Source organism: Emydura macquarii, unplaced genomic scaffold (genome assembly GCF_026122565.2).
Source record: "Emydura macquarii macquarii isolate MOO-44397 ecotype Brisbane River unplaced genomic scaffold, CSIRO-AGI_Emac_v2 contig_2805, whole genome shotgun sequence".
In the NCBI taxonomy this organism is placed as follows: Eukaryota; Metazoa; Chordata; order Testudines; family Chelidae; genus Emydura; species Emydura macquarii.
The window spans coordinates 4,918,039-4,945,332 of NW_027132942.1; the positions used below are offsets into that span (position 1 = coordinate 4,918,039).

Genomic DNA, 27,294 nt, shown 5'->3' on the forward strand with positions numbered 1-27,294 from the left:
AGCCTGGATGAGAGTTTTACTTGTGTGGAGGGATAAAACAGTCCATATCTGAGACATGTTATGCAGAAAGAATCTGCAAGATTTAGAAATAGCCTGGATGTGAGGACCTAGCGAGCGGTCCAAGTGGAAGATGAGACCCAGGATTCCAGGTCTGAGTGGCAGACAGGATGGTGGCATTGTCCACAGGATGATCCATAGTGATCAAGAAGAGATGGGGGGAGGAACACTGAGAGCTGTTTTAGCCATGTTGACCTTGAGCTGACTGCTAAATATCTACAAGGAGACGTGACAGACAGATGGAGATTTTAGTTTGGACAGAAGGCTATAGGGATGGAGCAGAGAGGTAGATCTGTGAGTCATCTGCAAAGAAGATGGTGGTTAAATTTCAGTTTGCAGATGAGATTACCCAGAGATAGGACCAAAGACAAAGCCCTGCGGTAAGCACACATAAGTTTGGAAGGCAGATTAATTGCACTTTCAATGTGACTTCGAGAGTTAGAAGGAGAACCGGAAGAGGAGCAAATCATGGGAGCCAAGGGAGAGCAAGATTTACATAAGAATGGCCATACTGAGTGTGACGTTCCCCACTGCAATCTGGACTGGTGTATTGCTATGTCACCTCAGTTCCTCACTCTTGGAGCCCGTCTCACTCTGCTCTGCTGTGTGAACCCCTGCTCCTGGGCAGTTCATGCACAGCCTCCTGCAGGCAAGCTGCACTCAGCTCGGTGAGTGAGTGCCTCTAGCCAGCCACTCATGGGATTATGCAAACACTCCCAGTTCCAGATGCAACTCTAGGAACTGCCGTCTTACAATGGTCAGTGCTGCCCACTGCACATTGCAAGCTCATTGGTTCATCAATTTATCAAGGAAACCGATATGCATCTGTCTTGTTACTTCAAATGGAGTCTCCACACACCTTCAACCACATGCACTGCTTTAGATAAAACAAACAAATGTATTAAGTACAGAAAGATTTTAGTGATTATAAATCGGGAAAGCAGGTCAGATCTGAGCAACGGTAAATAAAAGGCAAATCGCATTCTAAGCTAAGCTTAACACTTATAGCAACTTTACAGTCATATATGATTCTCACCACAGGCTGGCTGGTCCACATCCAGCTAGGCTCTCCCCCTATGATCAACACTTCAGTTGCTTGTTGTTTGTAGATGGGAGTGGAAGAGCCCCTCACAGCCAAAATGTCCTCCTTACCATTCTGCCTCACTCCCCCCCGCTGCTCCCATTCAGGGTCAGGTGCATGATTTTCTCCATGTCCTGAGACACTGGATGCTTTGTGGATTTGCTTGTTGATGTCTGGGCTGGTCCTTTGTTCTTGGAATGCTGAGCTGGGTTGTTCTAGACAAGTTTCAGTGAGGTGTGAATGGCTTCTCAGCTCTAGAATTTTGGCTAGGTCTGCCTCAAGCCATGTGAGACAGACAGTGATTGTGGGCAGCATGTTCAAGGAGCTAGGAGATAGACGGGAGATGGGGAATTAGTTGGAGAAGCAAGTGAGGTTAAGGGTGTTTTTTTTTTTTTTTAAACTTAGGCGAGACTAAAGCATGTTTGTATTGTGAGAGGAAAGAGCCCGAGAACAGTGAAAGGTTAAAGGGAAGAGTGAGGGTGGGGATGAGAGTAGGCGTGAGGGAGATCAGGGGATTGGTTCACTGAGCAAATGACAGATGAGAAACTTCTGTATCTGTGACGGTAAAAGGAGGGGAAGGGTGAAGGAAAGGCAAGCCAAGGAGATGGGGGAGGTCATGTCATATTTTGTCAATTTTCTTTTCCAAGAAATCTGTGAGATCCCGTGTGGTAGGAGAAGGGATGTGTTTGACGAGTGAGTTAAAGGTGGTGAAAAGACAGTTGGCATTGCAGGCATAGGATTCGATGAAGTTGGAGAAGCAGGCTAGTTTAGCTAGGAAGATGGCAGAACTGAAATGGGTGAGAACAGATTTGTAGTGGAGGAAGTCAGTCTGGTCATCGATAAGAGATGCTCTGCAGCGTGAGGGCAGCAAAGAGGAAGCAGAGGTTGGGGGTGAGCCAGGGCTGGGAGTTGGCAACGTGTACTTTGTGATGGGAGAGGGAGTCAAAAGAGTCAAGGATGGAGGAGAGTGAAGCATGGAGAGAATCAACAACCATACGAAAGGAAGGCATCAGCTGGACTGGAGGTCACAGAAAAGTCACATGACAGGGTGGGAAGGCAGGGGTTGATGGTCGGAAAGAGGGAACAAAGTGAGAACAGTACTTGGTGAAGGGCGAGTCAAGTGAACAGTCCTTTGGGTGAGTGGGAGAGTTCAACCAGGGCTGCAGGATGAATAAAGAGTGAAAAAATGTGCAGCAAAGGGGCTGGATGGGTCATCAACGTGGAAGGTGAAGTCACTGAGGAGGCATGTGGGAGATTGTGAGGAGAGGAAGAGAGAGCCGGGAGTCGAGACCAGCCAAGAAGGCTGATGGGGAGGAGCTGGGTGGATGGGAGATAACAGCAGTGTGGGGGGGAGAGGAGAGCAGAGTCAAGTGCAGTGCGAGTGGGAAGGGGCAGGAGGGAGGGGTTAGAAGTGGTAGTAACAGGAGAGGAGAAGTCCGACAATCCCATCACACTCTGGTCCAAGGTGGGAAATGGAAGAGGAGGAGAGGCCTCAGCAAGAGGGAAGCTGTAAAGGCTGGATGAGACAAAGGGATCCAGGTCTCTGTGAGAACCAGGAGCTGGTGGGAGGGAGATACGAAGAGGCCGTGGACGGCCGTGATCTCTTTGGAGGTGTTGTGGTGTTCCAGAGACACCCAGGGAAGGGCATGGAGGTGGAGAGACTTGGTGTGAGGTTGGGAATAGTGGTGTGGGGGTGAGAGGCGGAGAAGGTAGGGATGAAGGGAGGACCAGAGCTGGGGCACATGTCACCAGAGGGGAAGAGGAGATGGTGCTAGAGAAGGACGTGGATGGGGGGGTCTGGATTTGTGGCGGTGGGAAGTGGGGGATGGGGTGGTGAGAACTGCAGAGGGTGGTGATAACAAGGGTGGGGAGGTGGACCCCATAGGGGGAGGGGGAGCAGGATGGATGCTATGAGGCAGAGGAAGAGTGTGGTGAGAGCTGTGGGTGTGTGGCATGTATATAAGGTTACCCAAAACCCCCCCGAGTCATGCTCCACTTTCCCGATCAGCATTCCATTCCCATTGTTTGACTGACCTCTCCCGCCTCCTTGGTTTATTATTATCTTAGTGGTTTACACTGGTAAATTACTGGGGCAGGGACCTAGCCTAACTGTGTTGCATAAAGAATTTTGTGCAACTCTGCTATTGTGTAAGTAACATAGTAGCTATAATCCTCTGGTGCTTTTTGTAAGAGCCTGGGGTTTTCCCCAGCTTTCTTGGTTGCAGATACCCACCCATCTGTTAGGTGGCATGCTGTGCCCCCGTTGACTGCCATCCTTCATCCCAGAGGGTGCCAGTGAGAATGGCTGTACATGAGGTATGAAACACTTTGAGATGGAAGGCAGTAGTCAACTCTGTTTGGCTGTCTAGGTGCTTATGTGGCCCTAATCACCACAGTGTCTGAGCACCTGCCACAAATTAAAAATGGCAGATGGAGCATGGGAGCCGACATGGTTCATGGCAGCTGAAAATGACATTTGGGCAGTGAGAGACCAAAGGACAGGGGCGAGGGACAGAGACTGGTACTTGAGTGTCAAGTGGGGGGGGGGGGGAACAGATCTAGTGGTGCTTCGGAAATGCAGGAGAGACCAGCTGTCTTGTGAGCTGGCAAGAGACGGAGTTCCTGACCTAAGGGAAATTGGACTGTGACAGAAGAAGCTCCAGGGATTTTATTTTCAGCATGTTCCTCTCCTGGCAGAGTGGTATCACTGTGTCTGCTGAGTGGGAGTGTGGCTATGCATATGTGAGTTTGTGTCTGGGAGGGGGAAGCGTGGGGTCTTTGTGCATTTCTGGGCCTGAGGGGACACTAGGCCTTTTCCTAACCCCTCTTTTTCCCACTTTCTGCAGAGGGAGGAGAAGCAGCTTGAATTGTCCCTGGAGGCGCTTATTAGCCAGGTGGCTGACCTGAAAAATTCCTTGGTCAGCTTCATCTATAAACTAGAGAATGAATATGACCGGCTTACCTGGTAAGAGGGTGTGCATGTTTGCGCGTGTGGGGTGTCACGGTTAATCTGTCCTGTTGTGCAAGATATGCTCCATGGATTGCTTGCTGGGGTTCACAGAGACCTGACTGAACACGTGGCCCTTGTTTCCAGCTACTAAATCACATGAAAAGAATCCCCGCCCAAAATATCCTTTCCTAATGTTATCTTTTCATGTTGGCAGTTGCTGGTGTTGCCACGTGGCAGTCGGGTGATGGGAGGGGAGGTGCCCACGCATTGGCTTTGGCAGATGATCTTCTGAACAAAGGAGCAGCCCCAGACACTGTGGAAGAAGTGCAAACTACAGAAGTGGCTGCTCCTTGTGTTGGCTCCTGAGCAAAGTGTGCTTCAGAGCCAATCAGGTATGGAGTAAGCAAGGACTCTCCCTTGCGCTCTGTAAGGATTCATAGATTCTAAGGCCAGAAGGGGCCATTGTGATCATCTAGTCAGACATCTTGTATAGCACAGGCCAGAGAACTTCTAGAGAACACCAGGATCGTTGCACATGATATTCTCCACTCTAGAAATAATCTGATTTGTCATCTGATCTAATTTGGGTGGTTATCTTGCTTGTTAGTCCACCATTGCAATTGATCTCTAAACCTCAGTTTGGGTCTTTGTCCGAGGGTTTTTACATAGCACTTATCACCATAATGTCAAAGTGCTTGAGGGATCCACATTTCTCCCTATATTTTGTCATGACAAATGGAATCACGGGCTGCTTTTTCTAACAATCACTGCACGTGGCCGTGTGGGGAGAGTTGTTAAGACGAGGGAGGCGCTTTGGTTCTGGAATTTGCATCTGTATTACTCCGCCAGTACACAAGTCGATTTACCATCAAGGCCTTGTGTAAGCCTCCTCCGTTCACCTTGGCCTGAGGGGATTGCTGTCAGGATTGTGTTGAACTTCTCCTATAGCTGGACCTGCTTGGCTTGATGTTTATCATTAAAATATGTGTTATGAGGGCACTTGCAAGTGGCTGCTACTATGCAACTGAAAAACACTTTTCAGCTAACATCCTCCTCTCCCTGGTTTTCACAAGCTCATCACACTGTGAAAATTCAACTTTGAGGTTGAAGTTTTCCAGGTTTGGTCTGTGCCCAGAGTTAAACTTCACGGAAGAGTTTGAACACAATCGTCTCTGGTATTTCTGAGTTCAGCAAAGGTGAACTCCCCATTTCTAAAAATGGCCACCTTTTACAAGTTCAGATGCCATGGTGATGGGCACTGTGTAAGACCCCGGAAAGAATAGCATTACCCCCCACAACTCAGTTCTGCATGTGCTCTGAAATGTTACCTTTGTCCCATGAGTTAGCCCTTATGGAGAGGAATGTCCACCCACAAGAAATGGAAGGAGCATTCCCAGAACACCAATCGTGGGCAGGATAATGGAGCGACTGATATGGGACTCAATTAATAAAGAATTAAGGCAGGTAATGTAACTGATCCCAATCAACAACATGGGTTTATGGAAAATCGATCCTGTCAAACTAGCTTAATATTTCTATTTGATGAGATTATAAATGTGGTTGATAACGGTAATAGCGCTGATGTAATATAGATAGCTTCTGTGAGGCATTAGACTTGGTGCTACACGCCATTTTGCCTTTTAAAAAAAAAAACTAGAAGGATATAAAAGTAACATGGCACACATGAAATGGATTAAAAACTGGCTAACTGATAGGTCTCAAAATGTAATTGTAAATGGGGAATCCTTATCAAGTGAACGTATTTCCAGTAGTGTCTCACAGGGATTAGTTCTTGGCCCTATGCTAGTTAACATTTGTATTAGTGAGCTGGAGGAACACACAACATCATTACTAATAAAGTTTAGAGATGACACAAAAATTGGGGAAGTGGTAAATGATGAAGAGGACAGGTCAGTGATCCAGTGTGATCTGGATTGCCTGAATAAACTGGGCACAAACAAACAATGTGCGTTTTCATAGGGCTAAATGTAAATGTATACATCTGGGGACAGAACATAGGCCATGCTCACAGAAAGGGGGTCTCTATGCTGAGAAGCAATGACTGTGACTGTGGATGACAATGACAATGACTATGGTGGATAAACAGTTGAACATGAGCTTCCAACATGATACCGTGGCCAAAAGAGCTAGTGTGATCCTGGGATGAATAAATGGGACTCTTGAGTAGGAATAAAAGATTATTTTACCTCTGTATTTTGCACGGTTGCGACCGCTACTGGAATACCGTGTCCAGTTCTGGTGCCCACAATTCAAGAATGACGTTGATAAATTAGAGAGAATTCAGAGAAGAGCCACAAGAATGAATAAAGAATTAGAAAATACACCTTATAATGACAGACTCAGAGTTCAATCTATTTAGCTTATCAAAGAGAAGATTAAGGGGTGACTTGATTACAGTCTGTAAGAATCCATATGGGGAATAAATACTGGATAATGGGCTCTTCAGAATAGTGTAGAAAGGTATAACATGATCCAGTGGCTGGAAGTTGAAGCTAGACAAATTCAGACTGGAAATAAGGCATACATTTTTGACAGTGAAAGTATTTAACCAGTGGAAACATTTACCAGTGCCTTGGTTGATTCTCCATCACTGGCAATTTTTAAATTGAGGTTCAATGTTTTTCTAAAAGATACATTCTAGGAATTATTTTGTGGAAGTTCTATGGCCTGTGGTATACAGACTGGATGATCACAATGGTCCCTTCTGGCCTTAGAATTTGTGAATCTATGATTGAATCCCAAAGGCTCAGACAGATGGATCTGGTTAGGCCTCAGTGCATCCAGCTCTCTAATCATTCTCAGATCTGAGAGTTCACTGAAAGGAAAGATCCAGTTGGATTTTATCCCTGCCAGGGGATGGCCGTCAGATCTGTCTGTCCACACCAACAGGAGTCATCCTCCATAGGGGTTCTAGTGGAGGGGATGTCTGAGGACTTATGTGATCCATCCTTGGTTCGGCACTGGCCCTCATCTGTTGCCTCCTTGGTACCAAACTGAGGCATCCACAATTCCATGGGAGATTGGAGTCTGTATTAAATGGGTAACTTCAACAGAACTGTGAGTTCCTTAATCCCAGCTAGGGACAGAATCACACTAAGATCTGAGAGACCAGATCCAGCTCATTCTCTTGCTGCTCCTCTTTGGGTTCCTCATTCTTTCTCCTTGACGGCACTGCTTATCCAGAACAGTTATGCCTTCACCCCAGACCCACCCTGTATGTGAGTGTAAAGGGTTCGCTCTCGCCCCCGGGCTGCTCTGGGCTTCTTCCCCCACAAACCACACGCAGATGCAGCTTCGTGCTCCCCACTACTGCTCTTTATTTACAGGTTTTTCTTCCCACCACCAGCTATTCACAGGGACAATCCCAGGCCAGGGGCCACACGGTCTCTGCCACCAGATCAGGGCAGCTCATCTCCACCTGAGGTTTCTCCCTTTCAGACTGATTCCTCACCCCTTCCCGCTACTGCTCCTACTACCTCCCTTCGGTGAGCCTCTGGTCAGCCCTGAGTCTCTTCCTGTGAGCCCTTATAGGGCCTGTCCAGTGGGCCTCACAGCTGCTCCTCGTTAGCCCAGTCCCTGCAGGCTCACTCAGCTGGCTCCATTCCCCCTTTAATTAGGGCTCCAGTGGCAGGGGGCTGGCTTAACCCTCAGTGTCCACCAGCCCCTGTCACAGTGAGCAGTGTGGCAGTAAAAATCATAGCTGCTGGTTTCAGTCTCTGTCTATGTGGATCCTACTCAAAGTGCGCATGGGCCTCGTGCATGAAACTGCGCATGTCTCCCAAGAGCACCTTGAGGGGTTTCATGTGGGGACGACATCTTGAAAACCTGCATTTACTATAAGATAAGTACATTTTTCTCTCCACATTTCCTGGTCTTGCCAGCTATGCCGCCTGACCCCTGCACAAACATAGGTATTGCATTTATTGTTTGACGTTGCTGTGCATTTGCCCAGAGATTTTTGATGTAAATCATAATGACATTCACTTCTGAAGGCATTTAAGGGCAAAGTGGCTGAGCTGCTAACTAAAGTATGCAGTCTCTCCTTAATGTCGGCTACTACAGTGAAGCATTGTAGAGAGTTGCTATTTATACCTAGCATTGTGAAAGGCCTGAAGAATTGTCAGCACCTCTCTGATGATTTCTCCAAGAAAAGAAAGTTGAAAGGGGCTTTGCTGATAGGATTTATTCGTTGGCTCTTAATTTCAGCAGCCAAACTCTGAGCACATTTTCTCCTCCTAGTGCCAGGTGCTGGTTAGAAGCTAAAGGGTGTCTCAGGCACTGCCATATGGGAGAGTGAGTGATGAGGAAAACTGCATTTTTCTCGCATGTAATTTCAAACCTCCAGGCATTTCCTCCCCCTTTTCCCTTCCAGGGGTGCTGAGAATGGCCCCCGACCATCCACCCATGGCATCATACATAGGGCATTGCTAGGCAGAGGGGGAGTTATTAGTCCCTGCTTTGAGCCTTCCGTCTTTGAGGTAGGGTTTCAGGAATACCAATGCCCACCCTTCCTCCCTCCCCCAGCCTGCTCTGGGCCTGCGGGTCTTGCGCAGATGAGTGGGTAATGAGCTGATGCTGAGCTGTGAGAGCGCTCTCTCTGTCTGTCTCCTGCATCCATTCCCAGGTCTCACTCTTCTCCTTCCACTTCCCAGGCCCTCAGTACTGGACAGCTTTGCGCTGCTCTCAGGCCAGCTGAACACGCTGAACAAAGTGCTGAAGCACGAGAAGACGCCCCTAATGCGTAACCAGGTTATCATCCCCCTGGTGCTGTCTCCAGACCGTGATGAGGAGATCATGGTAAGAACCTGGCGCTGAGAGCTGCCCATGGACTGTTGGAATGTGCTTCAGGCACTAGCTCCCACTTACCTGCACCTTAATGCTTAACACATGGCGGGGGATCAGCCCAGAGCTGCTTTGTGGGAGCAGTTTCACCTGTGAGCCTAGGGATGTAAAAACTCCTTTAATTAATAATCCGTGTAAACTTTCTGAAAATAGAACGATGAAATGGTTAAACGTGCGTGGGGGCGGGAGGCGCTGAGCCCAGTGCGGCTCCCTCCAGGCACGCGTTTACTAAGCCACAGCTGGGCAGCTCTCATGTGGGCTCGGCTCCCGAGCGAGAGCTGCAGCTCTGCATGCACGTGGGGGAAGAGAGCGAAGCCACGCTGGCAGCTTTCGCGCAGCGGGGAGGAGCTGAGCCCTGTGCAGCTCCCCTTCCCTCCCCTCCCACATGTGCAGAGCCGCAGCGGGGCAGCTCTTGCTCGCGGGAGCCGTGCTGGGCTTGGTGCCTCTCTCCCTCCCCTAGGGTGATGTTTAAACTAATTAATAAACAGTAAGACAGCTGCTTACCGTTTAAACGTTTAGCTGCTTACATCCCTACTGTGCACTTGCACTTGGGTACATTTTATATTGCTTGGTCTGCTTTGTAAAACTGCAGTCATGCAGCCAAGGCCCCGAGAGACATGTTTGGATACCATGAGGACAGACAAAGTGTAAGAACCTAGTTAGATCAGACCCGAATCATTTAATGCTTTATAGATCAAAATCCCTCCACAGCAAATTGTTAGCCAGAGCTCTAGCTGCATAGCCGGAGGGAGGCTCTGAGCTTGGATTGTCTGATTGTTCCAGCGACAGACAGAAGGGCGTGTGCCGGTCTTCAGCCATGAGGTGGTGCCTGATCACCTCCGTACCAAGCCTGACCCTGAGGTGGAGGAGCAGGAGAAGCAGCTGATCACAGATGCAACTCGAATCAGCCCTGATGTGGCTCAGGTAGGGGAGGAACAGCCAAGTGCTGCACCTACCTTCAACCCAGAGAACAGGCATCAGGTCACAGGCTCCCTGTTTTTCTGTCTCACTCCTGAGTTGTTACACCCGGCCATTCTGTCCTCTTCCATTCATCCTTGTTGCAATTTGCTTTTCTTCTGAACCCTTTTCCTTTTCCCCTTCTGTGATTTCTCTTGACTGATCCAGACCATTGGCCTCACCTCCTCCTAAAGTGATCACACCATAACCACTTCCCATTCTGTAGGAATTACTGTTTGATCAGCAGAGCCGAAGAGTGCACAGTTGTTCCCATTGATGTTCCCTGTTGTATATGTTAGTGCCAACCTTTTATTAGACCCAGGCTTCCTAAATGCCTGCGTTAAGTCACACAGCAACTGGGAAAGGGTCCTTGCTGTCCTGTACTATGTTGGAGATGTCCTTGCGTTTTCTGATTATTTTTACTTTGCAGAAACAGATCCAGAGCCTGAACAAAATGTGCTCAAATCTGCTGGAGAAAATCAGCAAGGAGGAGCGAGAGTCTGAGAGTGGAGGTATGGCACTGGGTGGAGGTGGGGTGCAGAACCCAAGGGGGGAGCTTGAGAGGGCAAGGAGAACACAAACCATAGGGCATGGGCAGAGCAGAAGTGCCTTGTGGGAGAAGAGTTCTGGAGGAGGGTGTGGGGGCAGTAGTCTGAGCATGGAGATTCATGCATGAGATGGGTTTCCTTTGTGCCAGGCATTAGGCATTCTCTGCTTTATGGAGATCTAATTGATCCAAACTAGCATCTTCCAGATGAGTGCTGATCCTATCAGGAATGTCACTGAGGCCGTTTCTGCAACTTCATTGTACGTCCCTACAGGCGACACTAAATGCTGCTTCTGGAGTTTGCCAGCGCAGTATCTTAATCAGCATAAATTAATAAGAATGGATCTGCAAATACAGGAGAGAACAAGAAACCCCTTAGCCATGTTCTGAATGAATCAGGAATGTGCCAGCTGGTAGCCTTCCCCTACGGTGGTTCATGCCCTGTGGTTAAATGTGTGTTTCAAGACATGCAACAGTCTGCTTTGTTTTACTTTGAGTGACACAGTGTTGGGCATCCTTGCATTTTATCTCCAGCCATGCTTCTGTCTGCACATACGATCTTGGCACCACAACACGCAGACTATTACTTCTTGTTCTTTCCTTGCTGATGCTGTGAGTGGTGCTGTCCAAGATCCAAAATAGAGATTTTTCTCTGCCTCGAAGGGCTAGCCATCTCAATGATGTGCAGCAGACAGGACATCTTGGGAAGCCCAGAATGTATGTGTGGAGCTAGGGTATTTGCTTAGATTTGATTGTTCACTCATTATTAGGGGCTGTCAGTGAGAGGCTGTCTCACCGCCTGCCCTATCACCCTGGGTGCCTTAACTGCTCTGCTGCTATGGCTCACAGCCCGGACACCAACAGCCAGCAGAGAAGCATGTCGTTCCCAACATGTCTGTGTGCTGTGCAGCCCTGGGTCAGCGCTCTGACACAGCAGGCTCCTCCACCACAGCAGCCCCTCCCTGGCCTTCCCCAGCCTTGGTCGCTATTTGCAGGGTGACCCACACACATCCCCAATCCCGACACGCCCCAAAACCATCTGGCCTGAAGTGCCCAGCCTTCTCCTGGGACCCTCAGAAGTAATAAAGTTCGTTGCTTCTTTAACGAGACAAAAGCACAGTGCTAACTGGAGTTAGCAATCACTTGAGTTCAAACACAGTACTGCCTTGGTTTAGATCAGTGATTCCCAACCTGTGGCCCGAGGGCCAAAAGCGGCCTGCAGGATCTTTCAAAGTGGCCCGCTGCTCCCCTCCCATTGGCTGCAGAACGGAGCCGCAGCCTGAGGACCCAGCCGGAGCACATTGACGCAGGGCTACAAGACCGGTGCCGGCTGCTTGGTGCAATCAAGGGGACGGGAGATCAGCACTCCCCTCCCCCTGTCTAGCGGGGAGCGCAGCAAAGCGATCTGCCTGAGTCCCTAGACGCTGGGGTCCCTGCTGGAGCCAGGGGGAGGGGAGCACTGATATCCCCTCCCCCTGGCTGCAGAAGGGAGCCACTGCCTAGGGACCCAGATGGAGCACACGGAGTATAGGACGCGTGCGGTTTCTTTACTGCAGCCAGGGGGATGGGAGATCAGCAGGGAGGCAGCCACCTCACTGAACTCCTTCCATCTGATTGCAGTGTGGTGGGGGAGTGGGAAGGGAGGCTGGTGGAGCAGCCAGGACCCACCATGCTTGAGGAGGGGCAGGACTCTAAAAATCAGTGCCTTCCAGTTTGTCACCTATCGTGATGTTAGCTGCCAGGCCATGTGCTTCAATGTGTAGTGACATCACTTATCTACACTAGGGCTTTGTCTGTGAGTGTGTGACATACTGTAGTTTATAGGTGTAAAATAGTGAATGTAAAAATGAGCACAGTAGCATCAAAATGTTTACTTTAAATATGCAGTGATTTGTAGTCCTTAATGGTGTATACGCCAATACATTTTTTTTATGGGTTGATAGACTGGTAGCCCTTCAGGGTTGTAAAATGATATTTGTGGTCCTTGAGCCAAATAGGTTGGGAACTACTGGTTTAGATTAAAAGTAAAACACATTTATTAACACAAAGAGAAAACACAACCCAGTCATCTCATTTCCTTCCAAGTGCAGCTCTTGGACAGAGGTGCACCTTCTCCAGATCTTGCGGATCCGTAATAGCTTTGATAAGTGCCTTTATTGTCTTAGGATAGTCACTTTTAGTTTGTTAGTCAATAGCAATAGTCAATAGTTCATAGTAAATAGCATTACTCTAGGTTTTAGTGTCTAGTGACAGTACCACTGTTTGTGATGGATCTGAAGACAAAGTATGGCTTTAAAAGATGTGTGTTATGCTCCCTGGTCTTCCCAGCTTCGGATGCCAACGCCAGGTGCTTCAACTGCCATGGGGAAAGACATTTTCCTTCGTGTTATGCTATCACGCATTTACTCCCCATGTTCAGAAGGAAAGACAAAAGATTTCAAGCCCTCTGTGATGTTCCCCTCCTGCAATCTGAACAGATGTATAGCTGTGTCACCCCCAATTCTTCACTCCTGGGCCCCGACATACTCCGTTTTGCTGTGTGAACGACCCACTCCTGGGTTAGTCCACGCCCAGCCTCCTGTGAGTAGTCAGTCCCTGGCCCAGTGAAGGAGCGCTTCTGGCCAGCCACTCATGGAATGGACTCCCAGCCAACACCCCCAGCCCCAGATGCAACCCCAGGAAATGCTATCCTGCAGGGTTCAGTGCTGCACTCCGCAAGCTCATTTGCATTTGCCTGTCAATTATCAAAGAAATTGATATGCACCAGCTCTGTCACTCCCAGTGAAGTCTTTACACACACTCAATCCACATGCACTGTTTTAGGTAAAACAAATAAGTTTACTGAGTACAGCAAGATTTTAAATCATAGAATACTAGAGTTGTAAGGAACCTCAGGAAGTCATCTAGTCCAACCCTCTGCTCAAATCAGGACTAACCTCAGCTATATTCAACATCTTTATTAATGATCTGGAGGATGGGTAGATTGCACCCTCAGCAAGTTTGCGGACGACACTAAGCTGGGGGGAGTGGTAGATACCCTGGAGGGTAGGGATAGGATACAGAGTGACCTAAACAAACTGGAGGATTGGGCCAAAAGAAATCTAATGAGGTTCAACAAGGACAAGTGCAGAGTCCTCCACTTAGGAAGGAAGAATCCCATGCACAGCTATAGACTGGGGACCGACGAGCTGGGCAGCAGCTCTGCAGAAAAGGACCTGGGGGTAACGGTGGATAAAAAGCTGGATATGAGTCAGCAGTGTGCCCTGGTTGTCAAGAAGGCTAATGGCATATTGGGCTGCATTAGGAGGGGCATTGCCAGCAGGTCACGGGAAGTGATTATTCCCCTCTATTCGGCATTGGTGAGGCCGCATTTAGAATACTGTGTCCAGTTTTGGGCCCCCCACTACAAAAAAGATGTGGACAATTTGGAGAGAGTGCAGCGGAGGGCAACAAAAATGATTAGGGGGCTGGAGCACAGGACTTATGAGGAGAGGCTGAGGGAACTGGGCTTGTTTAGTCTGCAGCAGAGAAGAGTGAGGGGGATTTGATAGCGGCTTTTAACTACCTGAAAGGGGGTTCCAGGGAGGATGGAGCTAGGCTGTTCTCGGTGGTGGCAGATGACAGAACAAGGAGCAACGGTCTCAAGTTGCAGGGGGAGGTCTAGGTTGGACATTAGGAAAAAGTTTTTTACTAGGAGGGTGGTGAAGCATTGGAATGGGTTACCTAGGGAGGTGGTGGAATCTCCATCCTTACAGGTTTTTAAGCTGAGGCTTGACAAAGCCCTGGTTGGGATGATATAGCTGAGGTTAGTCCTGCTTTGAGCAGGGGGTTGGACTAGATGACCTCCTGAGGTCCCTTCCAACTCTAATATTCTATGATTCTATGATTCTATATCATCCCAGCCAGGGCTTTGTCAAGCCGCAGCTTAAAAACCTCTAAGGATGGAGATTCCACCACCTCCCTAGGTAACCCATTCCAGTGCTTCACCACCCTCCTAGTGAAATTTTTTTTCCTAGTATCCAACCTTGACCTCCCCCCCTGTAACTTGAGACCGTTGCTCCTTGTTCTGTCATCTGCCACCACTGAGAACAGCCTAGCTCCATCCTCCCTGGAACCCCCTTTCAGGTAGTTAAAGGCTGCTATCAAATCCCCCCTCATTCTTCTTTTCTGCAGACTAAACAAGTCTAGCTCCCTCAGCATCTCCTCATAAGTCTTGTGCTCCAGACCCCTAATCATTGTTGCCCTCCGCTGCACTTTCTCCAACTTCTCCACATCTTTTTTGTAGTGGGGGGCCCAGAACTGGACACAGTACTCCAAATGTGGCCTCACCAATGCCGAATAGAGGGGAATAATCACTTCCTGTGATCTGCTGGCAATGCTCCTACTAATGCAGCCCAATATGCTATTAGCCTTCTTGGCAACCAGGGCACACTGCTGACTCATATCCAGCTTTTTATCCACTGTAACCCCCAGGTCCTTTTCTGTTCAACTGCTGCCTAGCTCGTCGGTCCCCAGTCTGTAGCTGTGCATGGGATTCTTCTGTCCTAAGTGCAGGACTCTGTCTTGTCCTTGGTGAACCTCAGCAGATTTCTTTTAGCCCACTCCTCCCAATTTGTCTAGGTCCTTCTATATCCTAGCCCTACCTTGCAGCGTATCTGCCACTCCCCCCAGCTTAGTGTCATCTGCAAACTTGCTGAGGGTGCAATCTACCCCATCCTCCAGATCATTAATGAAGATGTTAAACAAAACCGGCCCCAGCAGCGACCCCTGCGGCACTCCGCTTGTGACCGGCTGCCAGCTAGACGTCGAGCCATTGATCACTACCCGTTGAGCCCGATGATCTAGCCAGTTTTCTGTCCGTTTTATAGTCCATTCATCCAACCCATACTTCTTTAACTTGTTGATAAGAATACTGTGGGAGATTATATCAAAGGCTTTGTTAAAGTCAAGGTATATCACGTCCACCCCTTTCCCCACATCCACAGAGCCAGTCACCTCTTCATAGAAGGCAATCATGTTGGTCAGGCATGACTTGCCCTTGGTGAATCCATGTTGACTGTTCCTGATCACCTTCCTCTCTTCCAAGTGCCTTAAAATGGATTCCTTGAGGACCTGCTCCATGATTTTTCCAGGGATTGAGGTCAGGCTGAGCAGTGTGTAGTTCCCTGGATCCTCTTTTCCTCCTTTTCTTGAAGATGGGCACTATACTTGCCTTTTTCTAATCATCAGGGACCTCCCCCAATTGCCATGAGCTTTCAAATATAATAGCCAATGGCTCTGCAATCACATCAGCCAACTCCCTCAGCACCCTTGGGTGCATTGCATCTGGCCCCATGGACTTGTCTATGTCCAGCCTTTCTAACTAGTCCTGCACCTGTTCCTTCAGCACTGAGGGATGTTTATCTCCTCCCTATTCTGTGCCGCCCAGTGCAGTAGTCTGGGAGCTGACCTTGTCTGTGAAGACAAAGGCATTGAGTACCTCAGCTTTCTCCACGTCCTCTGTCACTAGGTTGCCTCCCCCATTCCATAAGGGGCCCACACTTTCCCTAATCTTCCTCTTGTTGGTAACATACCTGCAGAAACCCTTCTTGTTCCCCTTTCACTTCCCTTGCTAGCTGCAACTCCAATTGTGCTTTGGCCTTCCTGATTTCATTTCTACATGTTCGAGCAGTGTTTTCATAATCCTCCCTAGTCATCTGACCAAGCTTCCACTTCTTGTAAGCTTCTTTTTCGTGTTTAAGCTCATCAAAGACTTCTCTGTTAAGGCAAGCTGGGCGCCTGCCATATTTGCTATTCTTTCTGCACATCGGGATGGTTTGTTTCTGTGCCCTCAATAAGGTTTCTTTAAAATACAACTAGCTCTCTTGGATTCCTTTCCCCCTCATATTAGCCTTCCTGGGGATCCTGCCCATTAGCTCCCTGAGAGAGTCAGAGTCTGCTTTTCTGAAGTCCAGGCCTGTATCCTGCTGTTCTCCTTTCTTCCTTTTGTCAGGATCCTGAACTCGACCATCTCATGGTCACTGCTGCCTAGGTTGCCACTCATTTCTACTTCCCCTACCAAATCTTCCCTGTTTGTGAGCAGCAGGTCAAGAGGAGCACGGCCCCTAGTTGGTTGCTCCAGCACTTGCACCAGGAAGTTGTCCACAACACTCTCCAAAACCTTCCTGGATTGTTTGTGCTCTGCTGTATTGCTCTTCCAGCAGATGTCAGGGTGATTGAAGTTCCCTATGAGAACCAGGTTCTGTGAACTGGAAACTTTCCCTAGTTGACTGAAGAAAGTCTCATCTACCTCATCGTCCTGGTCTGGTGGTCTATGCAACACTGGCAAATGAGCTCCTTTCTGTTTGTTCACTTAGTATGCTGTTGATGTGTTGTCCATGGCAACTTGAGCTGCAGAGCCTTGGACGTGAGAAAGGAAGGATTTGAGTGCCAAATGGATGGTTCTTAGTTCCAATACATTTATGTGCAAGTGTGATTCTTGCTGGTCCCAGAGACTTCATATTAGAAGATTGAGACCCACTTCCCAACTGCTTTGAAGGCATCCGATGCAACTGTTACCGTAAGAGGCGGAGAACCCAATCCCATCATGGTGAAGCCTGGCTGAGCTTCTTCCCTGCATTGTAGCGTTTGTGCTGTGGTTTAGCTGGCATGTACCCAACTAGAAACAAATGTTGGCTTCACTCCGTTGAATTCTGGGTTTTAGCTCTGGTAGAATTTTCATCGATCTAAGAAATCAAAGATCTCAGGATAACTAGTTCCCAGATGGCAGCTCCTTTGTCGTGTGGTTCCCTCTTAGCACTGCAAATCCCAATAACCTTTGTACTTTCCTAAAGACAATATCTAAAATTGACTAAACTGGCTAGCCTTTTCAATAAAGACTAATCGTGCCCCAAATCACTCCACATATCCCATCGGTGGGAATATGCGGAGTCCATCACCAAGAACTGCAGTTACAGGTGGGTAACCATGATTTCTACAAGAGCTCAAGCAGTGTCAGGTGTGTTCCTTGGGTAAGGTACCCATAAGTGACGTTTGCAGGACTGCAGCCTGGACATGGGTACATATTTTCACAAGTCCTTACATTATTTTCCAAGCATCAAGGGAAGATGCCAGATCAGGACGAGCTATGTTGCAGTTCTTGTTCAGGTAGACTCCAAAACCCTCCTCCTTGCTGCTTCACTGCTTGTGACTCACCTGAAATGGAATGGACCTGAGCAATCACTTGAGGAAGAAAAATCAATGGTCACTACCCTGTTCTGTAGCTGCTATTCTTTGAGATGTGTTGCACATGTCTGTTCCATGATTCAGCCTCCTCCCCCTCTGTAGTAGACTCTAACTGACTGTTTTCCAGGACGAAGAAACTGAGGGAAGGTCAGGGCAGCTCTGCCCCTTTGTACCACTGGCTAGCAGCACAGGTATGCGGACCGTGTACATGCTGCCTTGACGGGTACTGGTATGAGAAAATAGCATAGCCCTGTTAGCTGAAGCCATGTATGGTCACGTCTTGAAAATAGGTTTGATTTTCCGGCAGCCAGGGTAGACTGGGCCATCTTATTCCATAACTACACCCCCAGGCCATAGCACAGCTTGTCAGGGCATGAGCACCTCACAGTCTTCAGTGAATTTATCATCATGCACCCCTGTGAGGCAGGGCAGGGCTGTTGTCTCCATCTTACAGATTCGGAGCTGAGGCACAGAGACTGACTTGCCCAAGGTCACACAGGAATCCTTCAGGATGAATTGAACCCTGGTCTCCTGAGTGCTACTAGAACCCTGGCCCATCTTTCTCTTTCATCTACCAGCATCCTCACCAGATTCATTATTATAGACACAGGACAGTAATGGTTTGAAGTTCCTCGTCCCAAGCCCAGGTTGCCTACTGGGAAGTATCCAATGGGCTTGGCTGTTGAAATGCTTCAGAAATCTTCTCTTTCCCTGCAGGCTTACGGCAGAACAAGCAGACTTTCAACCCTGCGGACACCAATGCACTGGTAGCAGCTGTGGCGTTTGGAAAAGGGCTGTCGAACCGGAGGCCTCCAGGCTCAGGGGGACCTGTCCAAACAGGTCAGCCAGGTGCCAGTGCCATCATAGCAGGCGCTTCTGGCATCCAGCAGGTCCAGATGGCAGGTGGTTCCAGCCAACAGCAGCCAATGCTTGGAGGAGTGCAGATGTCACAGGCAGGCCAGCCAGGTAAATAAGCAGAGTGCCTGGGAGTGCTTGATGCATGGGGAGAAAGAGAGGAACACCAAGCCCCCAGTCCTACCTGGGAAAGCTGGCTCTAAGAGCAGAGGAATATGCAGTATGGATCTAGGGAGAGCTGGCTTTGAGAGACCTCTTTGTGTCACGGTGGGGGCTCATGGCAGTGAGAGCAGAGGATATTTGGTATGGATTTGAAGAGACCTGGCTTTGAGGGAGACCCCAAGTTACTAAAATCCAGATATTACAGAACCATTCATAGGTTCCTGGGTGGTGGTAAGGCTAAAAAGGACCATTATGACCATCTAGTCTGACCTCCTGTATAACAAAGGCCAGAGACTCGCACTCAGTGATGCCTGCATCCAGCCCAGTACCCCGTGGTTGAACTAGAGCTGGTGATTTAGAAAGAAACTCTGTCTTGAGACACCAGGTGAGGGAGAACTTGCTTATGTCCCTTGGGAACGTGTTCCAGTGGTTAATTACCCTCACTTAAAAATTTGCATCTTATTTTCATTTGATGCTGTTTTCTTAACAGAAGAATTCAGCTTGTCCTGGCTCTGATACTTACACAGATCTAACCTAGCTGAATAATCCTACGTACAGAGTAACGATAGGTGCCAGGGTGTGGAGTTGTGGGGGACAGCAGGGACCACTGTAGATCAATAGAGTGCAGTATTTTGGGGATCTAGGTTAACCCGTAATATGATCCAAACTGTCATAAAATAACTCAGAGATGGAGTCAACAAAGGGATGTTTATTTTCACCACCAAAAAATCCAACAAAGAGTGAAGTGAACCCACATTCACCTAGTAAAAAGGAAATCCAGACATCGCCTCAGTGCAGCTGATCTTATCCCCAGACCTCAGCATAAACCACATTAATCCCAGTGGATCTTTAACGAGGTTGTCAACTGGGAATGAGTGAGGATCCTGTTTTAATAAAGACATTTTCCAGCATTCTGCAGCCAGGCGTGTCAAAATGCACAGCACCCTGTTGGGGACAATGCATGCAGTCTGCAGGCAAGCATCTTCTGTCCCTATTTGCCCCCCAGCAGAGTGAGAGTTCCCTGCTTGTGTGGCCTTGCCTGCCCTACACACACCCCTGCACCTTCCTAACTCCCACCTCGGAAAGGTGAAGCCATCTCAGTGACAGATCTGTTTTTATTTGAAAAGTCGGATCTGTTGCAACATTTTAGGGACCACCCGGATCAGTAAGGGGTTCTGTTGCCACCTGCCCTGTAACCGTGGAGGCCTTAATGCTGTGCTGCTGTGGTTCAGTGCTACTGCTGGCACCAGTAGCCAGCCCACAAGCAGCCCTGGCTCTGATCAGCCTAGTTACTGCTTCCAGTCCTGATTCTCTCTGAATCCATCCTCCCCAAGTCCATCATCAGGTATTTGCACCCTTCCCCTCTGGTTTGTCACACCCAAAGGCGTGAAAGCAGCCCCCCAGTTATCAGTCCATTTCAGCCACACACTCCACATGGTTTGCACACCAGAGACCTGCTCAAGATAAAAGTAAACCATAGTTTATTTAATAGAAAAACCAGAGATGAACTAGTAAAGGAACGCAAACACACACAAGTTACACAGGAAATAAATATAAAGACGCAATCTCGGACTTTACACTTCCATATCTGATAACATCCCTTTTCTAATACAAGTTCTCTATTGTCTGTGAACAGTTTCCCAACATAGCCTCTGCCGAAGGTGGAATCCAGCATTTACTGGAAGCTTCCCGCCTAGAGTTGTCCCTCGCTTTCTGAATGAAAGCCTTCTTTTTAAAAGGCTGCCCTCTACCCTTCCTACCCCTCTCCCCCCCCCCCCCAAAAAAAAAAAAAAAACAAAAACAAAATTATGGTGACTCCTGGTTAGTCAGATTGGGGAAATTCTCTCTCGAGTTAGTAGCTGGGGATGTCTCAATATCTCCCCATTAACTCTAATCATTCATTAGCTGTTCCTGGGCTGGAAAATGGATGATTACATGGAGCCACTTTTCTGGACACCCCTGCCTCAGGAGGTGCCGCTCCCTGCTGTAAGGTGGAGGTGAAGTTGTAGTACGGGTTATTAGCACAGTTTTCTATATATGTAAACATAGATTCATAGTCAGTCTGTATACCTATTTCATAATGACCATTCCGTCAGAACATGACACTCTCTGATATCAGACCTTACTCAATATACTTTGCATACTGTATTACTGTACTCTAAATCAGTTTGTTCAGCTGCTCACTTCCGTTCTCGCCTTGGGGTGTCTGGACCCTGATTCTCATATCTGTTACTGTCCAGAAATGCTGAATTCAACGTTAAGGTACTCCATGAGCGTGACTTTGAGGAATAGAATGTGAGCATGGTAGATGTTGAAAGCAGAAGGGAGTTACGGAGGTGTGACTTTTTGACTAAATGTGATGTAATGAAGCAGGCCCCATGGATTTGCCATGCATAATTGTCCTCCAGAAACTCAGCTATATTAAAGAAACACATTTCCAGCCCTTGTGCACGTGAAGAAAACCTTCCAAATGTAACCCAAGCATACGCAGTGCAGGGATGGCTGCCTGAGACAGCAAACAGCCTGAAACGGAGATAGAATGGCCTCATTCATCTCCATGGGGTGATAATTATGAAGCCTAACAATGACCATGTGAATGTCAGCATTGTTGGCGATTTCACTGTTGGTCAGGTTAGCAGAAACATCCACCGAATGTGTTTATCCAAACACTCCCACTCCTTGAGTGTGGAGAACCCTTCTGCCAAAATCTCCACTTTCCCCTCACAACTTCTGCAATGAAACAAAATTCTGTAGCATACAACACTGAATTTAGGGCAGCCTAGAAACAACACAATTAAATACCCCAAGGAAAACTGAGCTGACTGAATTACTCATACTCCTATTTAATTCACTAAAAATCTCAATTTTCTTAAATTATTCTTGAAGCTGCTACAGAATCGAGTTCATCTTAGAAGGGTGGATATGACGGGTCTATAAAATCATGAGTGGTGTGGAGAAAATGAATAAGGAAATATTATTTACCCCTTTGCATAATGCAAAAATCAGGTGTCACCCAATAAATTAATAGGTTGTAGGCTTAAAACAAACATAAGGAACCACCTCACACAACCTACAGTCAACCGGCGGAACTTGTTGCCAGGGAATGTTGTGAAGGCCAAAAGTATAATTAGGTTTGAAAACAGAGTAGATAAGTTCATAGAGGATAGGTCCGTCAATGGCTATTAGCCGAGATGGTCAGGGATGCAATACCCCATGCTCTGGATGTCCCTAAAGCTCTGATTGCCAGAAGCTGTAACTGGACGAGCAGGGATGGATCACTTGATAATTGCCCTGTTTTGTTCATTTCCTCTGAAGCACCTGGCACCAGCCACTGCCAGAAGACAAGAAACTGGGCTACATGGACCATTGGTCTAACCTGGTTTGGCTATTCTTATATTCTAACAGTCCCGGCCTGGGCCTTGGGGTTGGGACTGGATGGCTCAGAATAAGACTGTTTCTGTACTGGTATTTCAGTGGTGCTCTCCTACGCAGACCCTTTCTCTGACCAAGTGACTGCACATTTCCCTTTTCTTCTCTAGGTAAGATACCCAGTGGCATAAAAACCAACATCAAATCTGCCTCAATGCATCCCTACCAGAGATGAGCAGGGAGAGCCTATTCCTAGCTGACCACACAACACCAGCATTGTTCCTGCCATTGCCACTCCAGGATTTCCTTCCATGCCTTTCAAATCCCCTCAAGCCTCCACACACCATCCTCAGTGACAAGATTTCTGGACGGGTTCTCCTCTCTTGTGAGCTCCAGGCTGTATCTCCTCCCTGTGTGGTTTTATTTAAAGCTGGAGAGTTTGTGCAGAGCTTCCGGTGAGCCTGTGTTTGGAGTCGGAGCTCCCCAGACAAGGGAAAGCCTGTCTCCCTTCTGGTCTGGCTGGAGGGGCTCAAACTTTTCATCCAAATGCAGAACCTGAATGGCTTCAGAGAAAACTCCTCTCCCGGCTTCCATTTAAAGAGGTCCGTGAAGGTTACACTGCCTCCTCCTGCCTACCCCACCATTGCTGAATAAAGACCATGTACTATGCAGAGTCTGACCACTGCTGTCTGTGTGTCCGGTCCCGAGGAGCCTTGCAGCATGAGTGTATGGCTCTAGAACAACTCTACCCTAAACTCAGCAGGGAGCTGGCCATTTATGGCATCTTGCTCTCTACTGAATACTGATATGGAGGTTGCATCCAGCAGCCGCTGTGGGTTTCACCTGGATCCATCACTCTCTGCCATGAGCAGCAGCGTTTTCATGTATGAAGGTTTATTAAAACTCACAATAGCTGTTTCCCAGGCACAGGTCCTGGAATGAAAAAAAATCCATCCAAAGGGAAACTGAGTAACCCTCAACCACCTCTTGAGATGCCATATTGTGAGAGCCGCAGCAGAAGGAGCTGCAGGGACAGAAGCACTGATGCTCTGTTTCTTCTCTACTCTCCTCCTCTAACCCCTCCACTTGCCCTGATGCCTTCCCATCTCCTGATCTTCCTCGCACCCACACTCACCCCTCCTCTACTCCTCTCTGTATTCTCTCCTCTCACAATACAAACATGATTTAGTCTTTCCTAGCTTAAAAACCCGCGCTTGACCCTACTTGCCTCTCCAACTACTGACCCATCCCCCTTCCGTCTGTAAAGCTCCTTGAATGCACTGTCTGTAATGATAGAGTCATAGATTATCAAGGCCGGCAGGGACTGCTGTGATCCTCGGATCTGTCCTCCTGCGTAACACAGCGTGTAGGAGTTCCTCCCTAAGCCCGCTCCAGTCCGGCTTCTCCCCCTGCCCTCCACTGAAGCACTCTTGCCATAGTCTCTCTAATAACCTCCTCCTGACCTAGACAGCTCAGAACCAGTATGTCCTCCTCCTCCTCACCTGTCAGCCAGCTTTGACACCATCAAGCATGCTTTTCTTTTGGAAATCCTGTCCTCCCTTGGCTTCACTGATTTGTGCTCTCCCGTTTCTCTTCTTACAGCTCTATTTGCACATTCAACATGTCCTTTGGAGGGGGATCCTCATCTGCACCCCAGTGTTCTGTGGGGGTTCCATAGGGCTCTGTCCTTGGTCCCTTTCTCCCTCTATAAATCTGTATAGGGTACTCTCACCCACAACTCCAAGTTCAACTACCAGCTGTAAGCTGACCACTCTTAGATCTACCTCTGCTCCTTCTGTCCAAACTAAATTCTCAGCCTGTCTCTGACTTCGTGTGGTGGATGTCTAGCCATCAGCTCAAGCTCAACATGGCTAAACCAGCTCCTGGTCTCCCCTCCCTGCAGTCCTCATCACTACCTGCTTACTCGATCGCTATGGACAACTCCACCCATCTGCCTGTCACTCAGCCCATTGCCTGGGCTTCATCTTCAACTCAAACTTCTCTTTAGGTCCTCTTATCCAGACTGTCTAAATCTTGCCAAGTCTTTCTGCATAACATCTCTAAGATAAGGCCTTTTCTGCCCATCCAAACAGCTACAAATCTCACCCACGCTCTCGTCGTCTTAATTACTTCCACATCCTTCTATCTGGCCTTGACAAATGCAATCGTGCCCTGCCTATATCCATTCTGAATGCTGCTGCAAAGGTCATTTTCCTAGCCCGTTGCTTTGACCATGTCACCTTCTTTTTGCATCTCTCCATTGGCTCCCACTTCTCTATCGCATAGACATAAGCTGCTTGTCTTCACTTTCAGGGTCCTTCATGGCCTGTCCCCACTTTGCCTATTCTCTCTCATTCATCCTTGGGATGTCTACTCCCAGCTCTTTGCCAGACAATGGTGCCAGTCTACATCTCCCACTTGTTAAATTTTCAGATAGGCATATTGATGCTTTCTCCTGTGCTGTCCCTGAGGCTTAGGGGGAGCTCCCTGTAAACATTGGCAAAGCACTGTCCTCCTGATCCTCCTTCAAATTCTCCTTTACCGTGATGCCTACAAAAAAAACGGACTGCAGTTAGGCTGTTGGGGTGCTGAGACTACTCCAGAATGCTGACCAGTATTGTCTCATTATTTCTTTGCAGTCTTCCATCCAATAATAGATTTTTCTTCAAGTGCTGGTCCCTCTGTACCCCATTGTGGGTATGCATGCTCTCCATGCACCCAGAGTTGCAGAATTTTGAAGGCAGTGTCTGCAGCCTATCTTTAGACCTCATCAGTGTCCCTAAATTCAGTCACAGCAAGGGCTTATCTGCCGATAGACAGGTTCTAAGCAATAAATGACTCATAGATCAGGTCACAAACAACCCTCCAGCAGCAACCAAAATTTGTCTCCCTTTCCTGAGACATACGGCTTCATGCGCTTACATCACATCATTTGCCAGACTTCATCTTCGTTGTCTGCAGGCGTGGCTTCAGATGGCATACACATCAAACAAACAGTCCATGAACACAATAGTAACAGTTCCCACCACAGTAATCCTCTCTACAATGGTGGAAGGATCCCCACCAAATCTGTGTAGGTGTTGCCTTCCTTTCCCTCTCACCAGACAGCATGATATTACAGATGCCTCCCTCTGAGGCTGGGGAGTCCACATGGACAGCTGCACAACGCAGGGCACTTGGACATCCTGAGAGACGGATGTGTATCAACATTCTTGAGTTGTGGATAGTCCGAGAGGCTTGCAAAGCCTTTCTCTCATTCATATGTCACCATGTCCTCATAATGTCGAGCAATAGGACAGCCATCTTTGACATCTGTAAGCAGGGAGGAGTGAGATCCATTACGCTGTGTGCGGAAGCAGTGAATCTATACAATTGGTGCATCAGCAAAGAAATCAGCTGTTTGTAGCTTACCTTCCAGGGAATCCAGATGGGTTGCTGGTCACCTTTAGCAGACACTGTGCTATCAGCCAGGAGTGGGAACTACACGACTCCATGGTCAACAGTGCTTTTGCTGTATGGAGCACCCTCACAAGGGACTTGTTCACCGCTCAAACGAACTGGAAGTGTAACATTACTACTCCAGAGGAGCCGTAGGGCTTCATTCGTAAGGCATCACTCTCCTTCTGTGGTCAGATCATCTGAACTGTGCCTTTCCTCCCTTGCCACTCCTACCTTAAGTCTTGCAGAACATTTATCAGGACAAGACACAAGTCATCCTCATCGGGACCAGACAGTTTTGGTCCCTGAGTCTCGTACTCATGTCATCTCAGTCAATCAATATTCAACCCGTTTCCAATATTCTGACCCAGGGGAAGGACAGAATCAAGTATCCTAACCCCGAAGCACTCCATCTCAAGCATGGGTTTTGGATGGGCTTCAATTCTAGTATGTTTCTGCTGTGAAGCCATGTAAAGCATCTTTACTAATAATCAAAAAGATTCCACTAGGAAATGCTACTTAACCAAGTGGAAGTGTTTCTCTATCTGGGCATAACAAAACTTATATCCGCAGAAGCTGTGGGTATCCCCCTTATTCTCGACTATCTTCTGTCCCTCAAAACAACTGGTCTTTACATCAGCTCTTTGAGTCGACCTGGCAGCAATCGTTGTGTACCACCCGCCTTCATATTGGGTACTCAGTTTTTGCTCACCCTCTGACTGCCAGACTCTGGAAAGGCCAACTTAGAATCTTTCTGCCAGTAAGGAAAGCTACTCCGCAGTGGGACGTAGGCTTTTTCTTTCGATGCTCACCAAGCTGCCCTTGGAATCACTATCTACTTGTTCCATGTCTCTCCTATCTACGAAGGTTGCGTTCCTGATAGCCATCACCTCAGCCAGGAGAGTGGGTGTAGGATAACTTCAATTATTTAATTTTATACTTATCTTAAGTTTGGTTAAGGAAATCAATAGTGTTTCAGAGAGAGGCTCTGACTAGTAAGTAGAAGGAAGGCCTTGAAAATAAGTGATAAGGCCAGAAGGAATAAAGTAGGGAGGCTGTCTGCTACAAAGAATAACTGAGATAAGGGGAAGTTTCTAAACAGAAGGCCCCTGACTAATTGGGGAAACTGTAGGTGGTTTTAAATAAAACAAAGAGAATCTGTCTTAAAATGAGCCGACATGGCCCTTTCCCAACCCACACACCAGTGTTAAAGCCTATGTGAATCGAGGTGCAGTTGGAAAACTGTTGGACCGCAAGAAGGTGGGAAGGAAAGGCCTTGGGAAGAAAGGAGGTTGTAAATCTTATCTGGATTAAGACTGGAAATAAGGGTGAACTGTCTCCAATTGGTTTTTAACTGAAGTCAGTAATTGGCAATGACATCATTTGTTTGTTAAAGGGTATAAAAAGTCAACTCTTAAAAGGTTCATTGCTAATGCCTGCCTGATGACATTGGAACCAACCAAAATTGGTCTAAGCACACCTTGGCTTTAGCCTGTTTGTAAGTATCTTGATCAAATGCTTATAAATAGTTTGTTACTGTTTGGCTGTAGTAAATTGCTTATTAGTTAGGCTTTGTAGATGAGTTTAGAGCAATTGTATAATTTAGCCTGTGGATTTAATAAAGGAATTTATGGTTAAATCAGTATTTGGTGGTTTTCCATATTAACATTAATAATTTCAGATAATTAATAATTCAATAGTGGGTGATCTTGGAGCACTGATGGTGGATCACCTCACATCATATTCCACAGAGACAAAGTTTCATTGTGTTTACATGCGAAGTTCACCCCC

The 27,294-nt window shown here is 47.8% G+C and overlaps 1 protein-coding gene across 3 annotated transcripts in view; it reads left to right on the top strand.

The window, feature by feature from the left end:
* The window catches only part of MED8 (mediator complex subunit 8), a 29,547-nt gene extending 2,401 nt beyond the window's left edge, over window positions 1-27,146 (top strand). The window contains exons 1-7 of one of the 3 annotated variants that reach the window (XM_067567747.1): window positions 3,065-3,454; window positions 3,985-4,103; window positions 8,762-8,906; window positions 9,735-9,875; window positions 10,339-10,420; window positions 18,397-18,645; window positions 22,236-27,146. In XM_067567747.1, the coding sequence (XP_067423848.1) occupies window positions 3,440-3,454; window positions 3,985-4,103; window positions 8,762-8,906; window positions 9,735-9,875; window positions 10,339-10,420; window positions 18,397-18,645; window positions 22,236-22,300 (816 nt within the window). In that variant the 5' untranslated portion in view covers window positions 3,065-3,439 and the 3' untranslated portion in view covers window positions 22,301-27,146. Of the gene's footprint in view, window positions 1-3,064; window positions 3,455-3,984; window positions 4,104-5,434; window positions 5,553-8,761; window positions 8,907-9,734; window positions 9,876-10,338; window positions 10,421-18,396; window positions 18,646-22,235 lie in introns of those variants that run through there. The other 2 variants (XM_067567749.1, XM_067567748.1) reach the window with 2 other exon arrangements.
* Window positions 27,147-27,294: the final 148 nt, after the last annotated feature.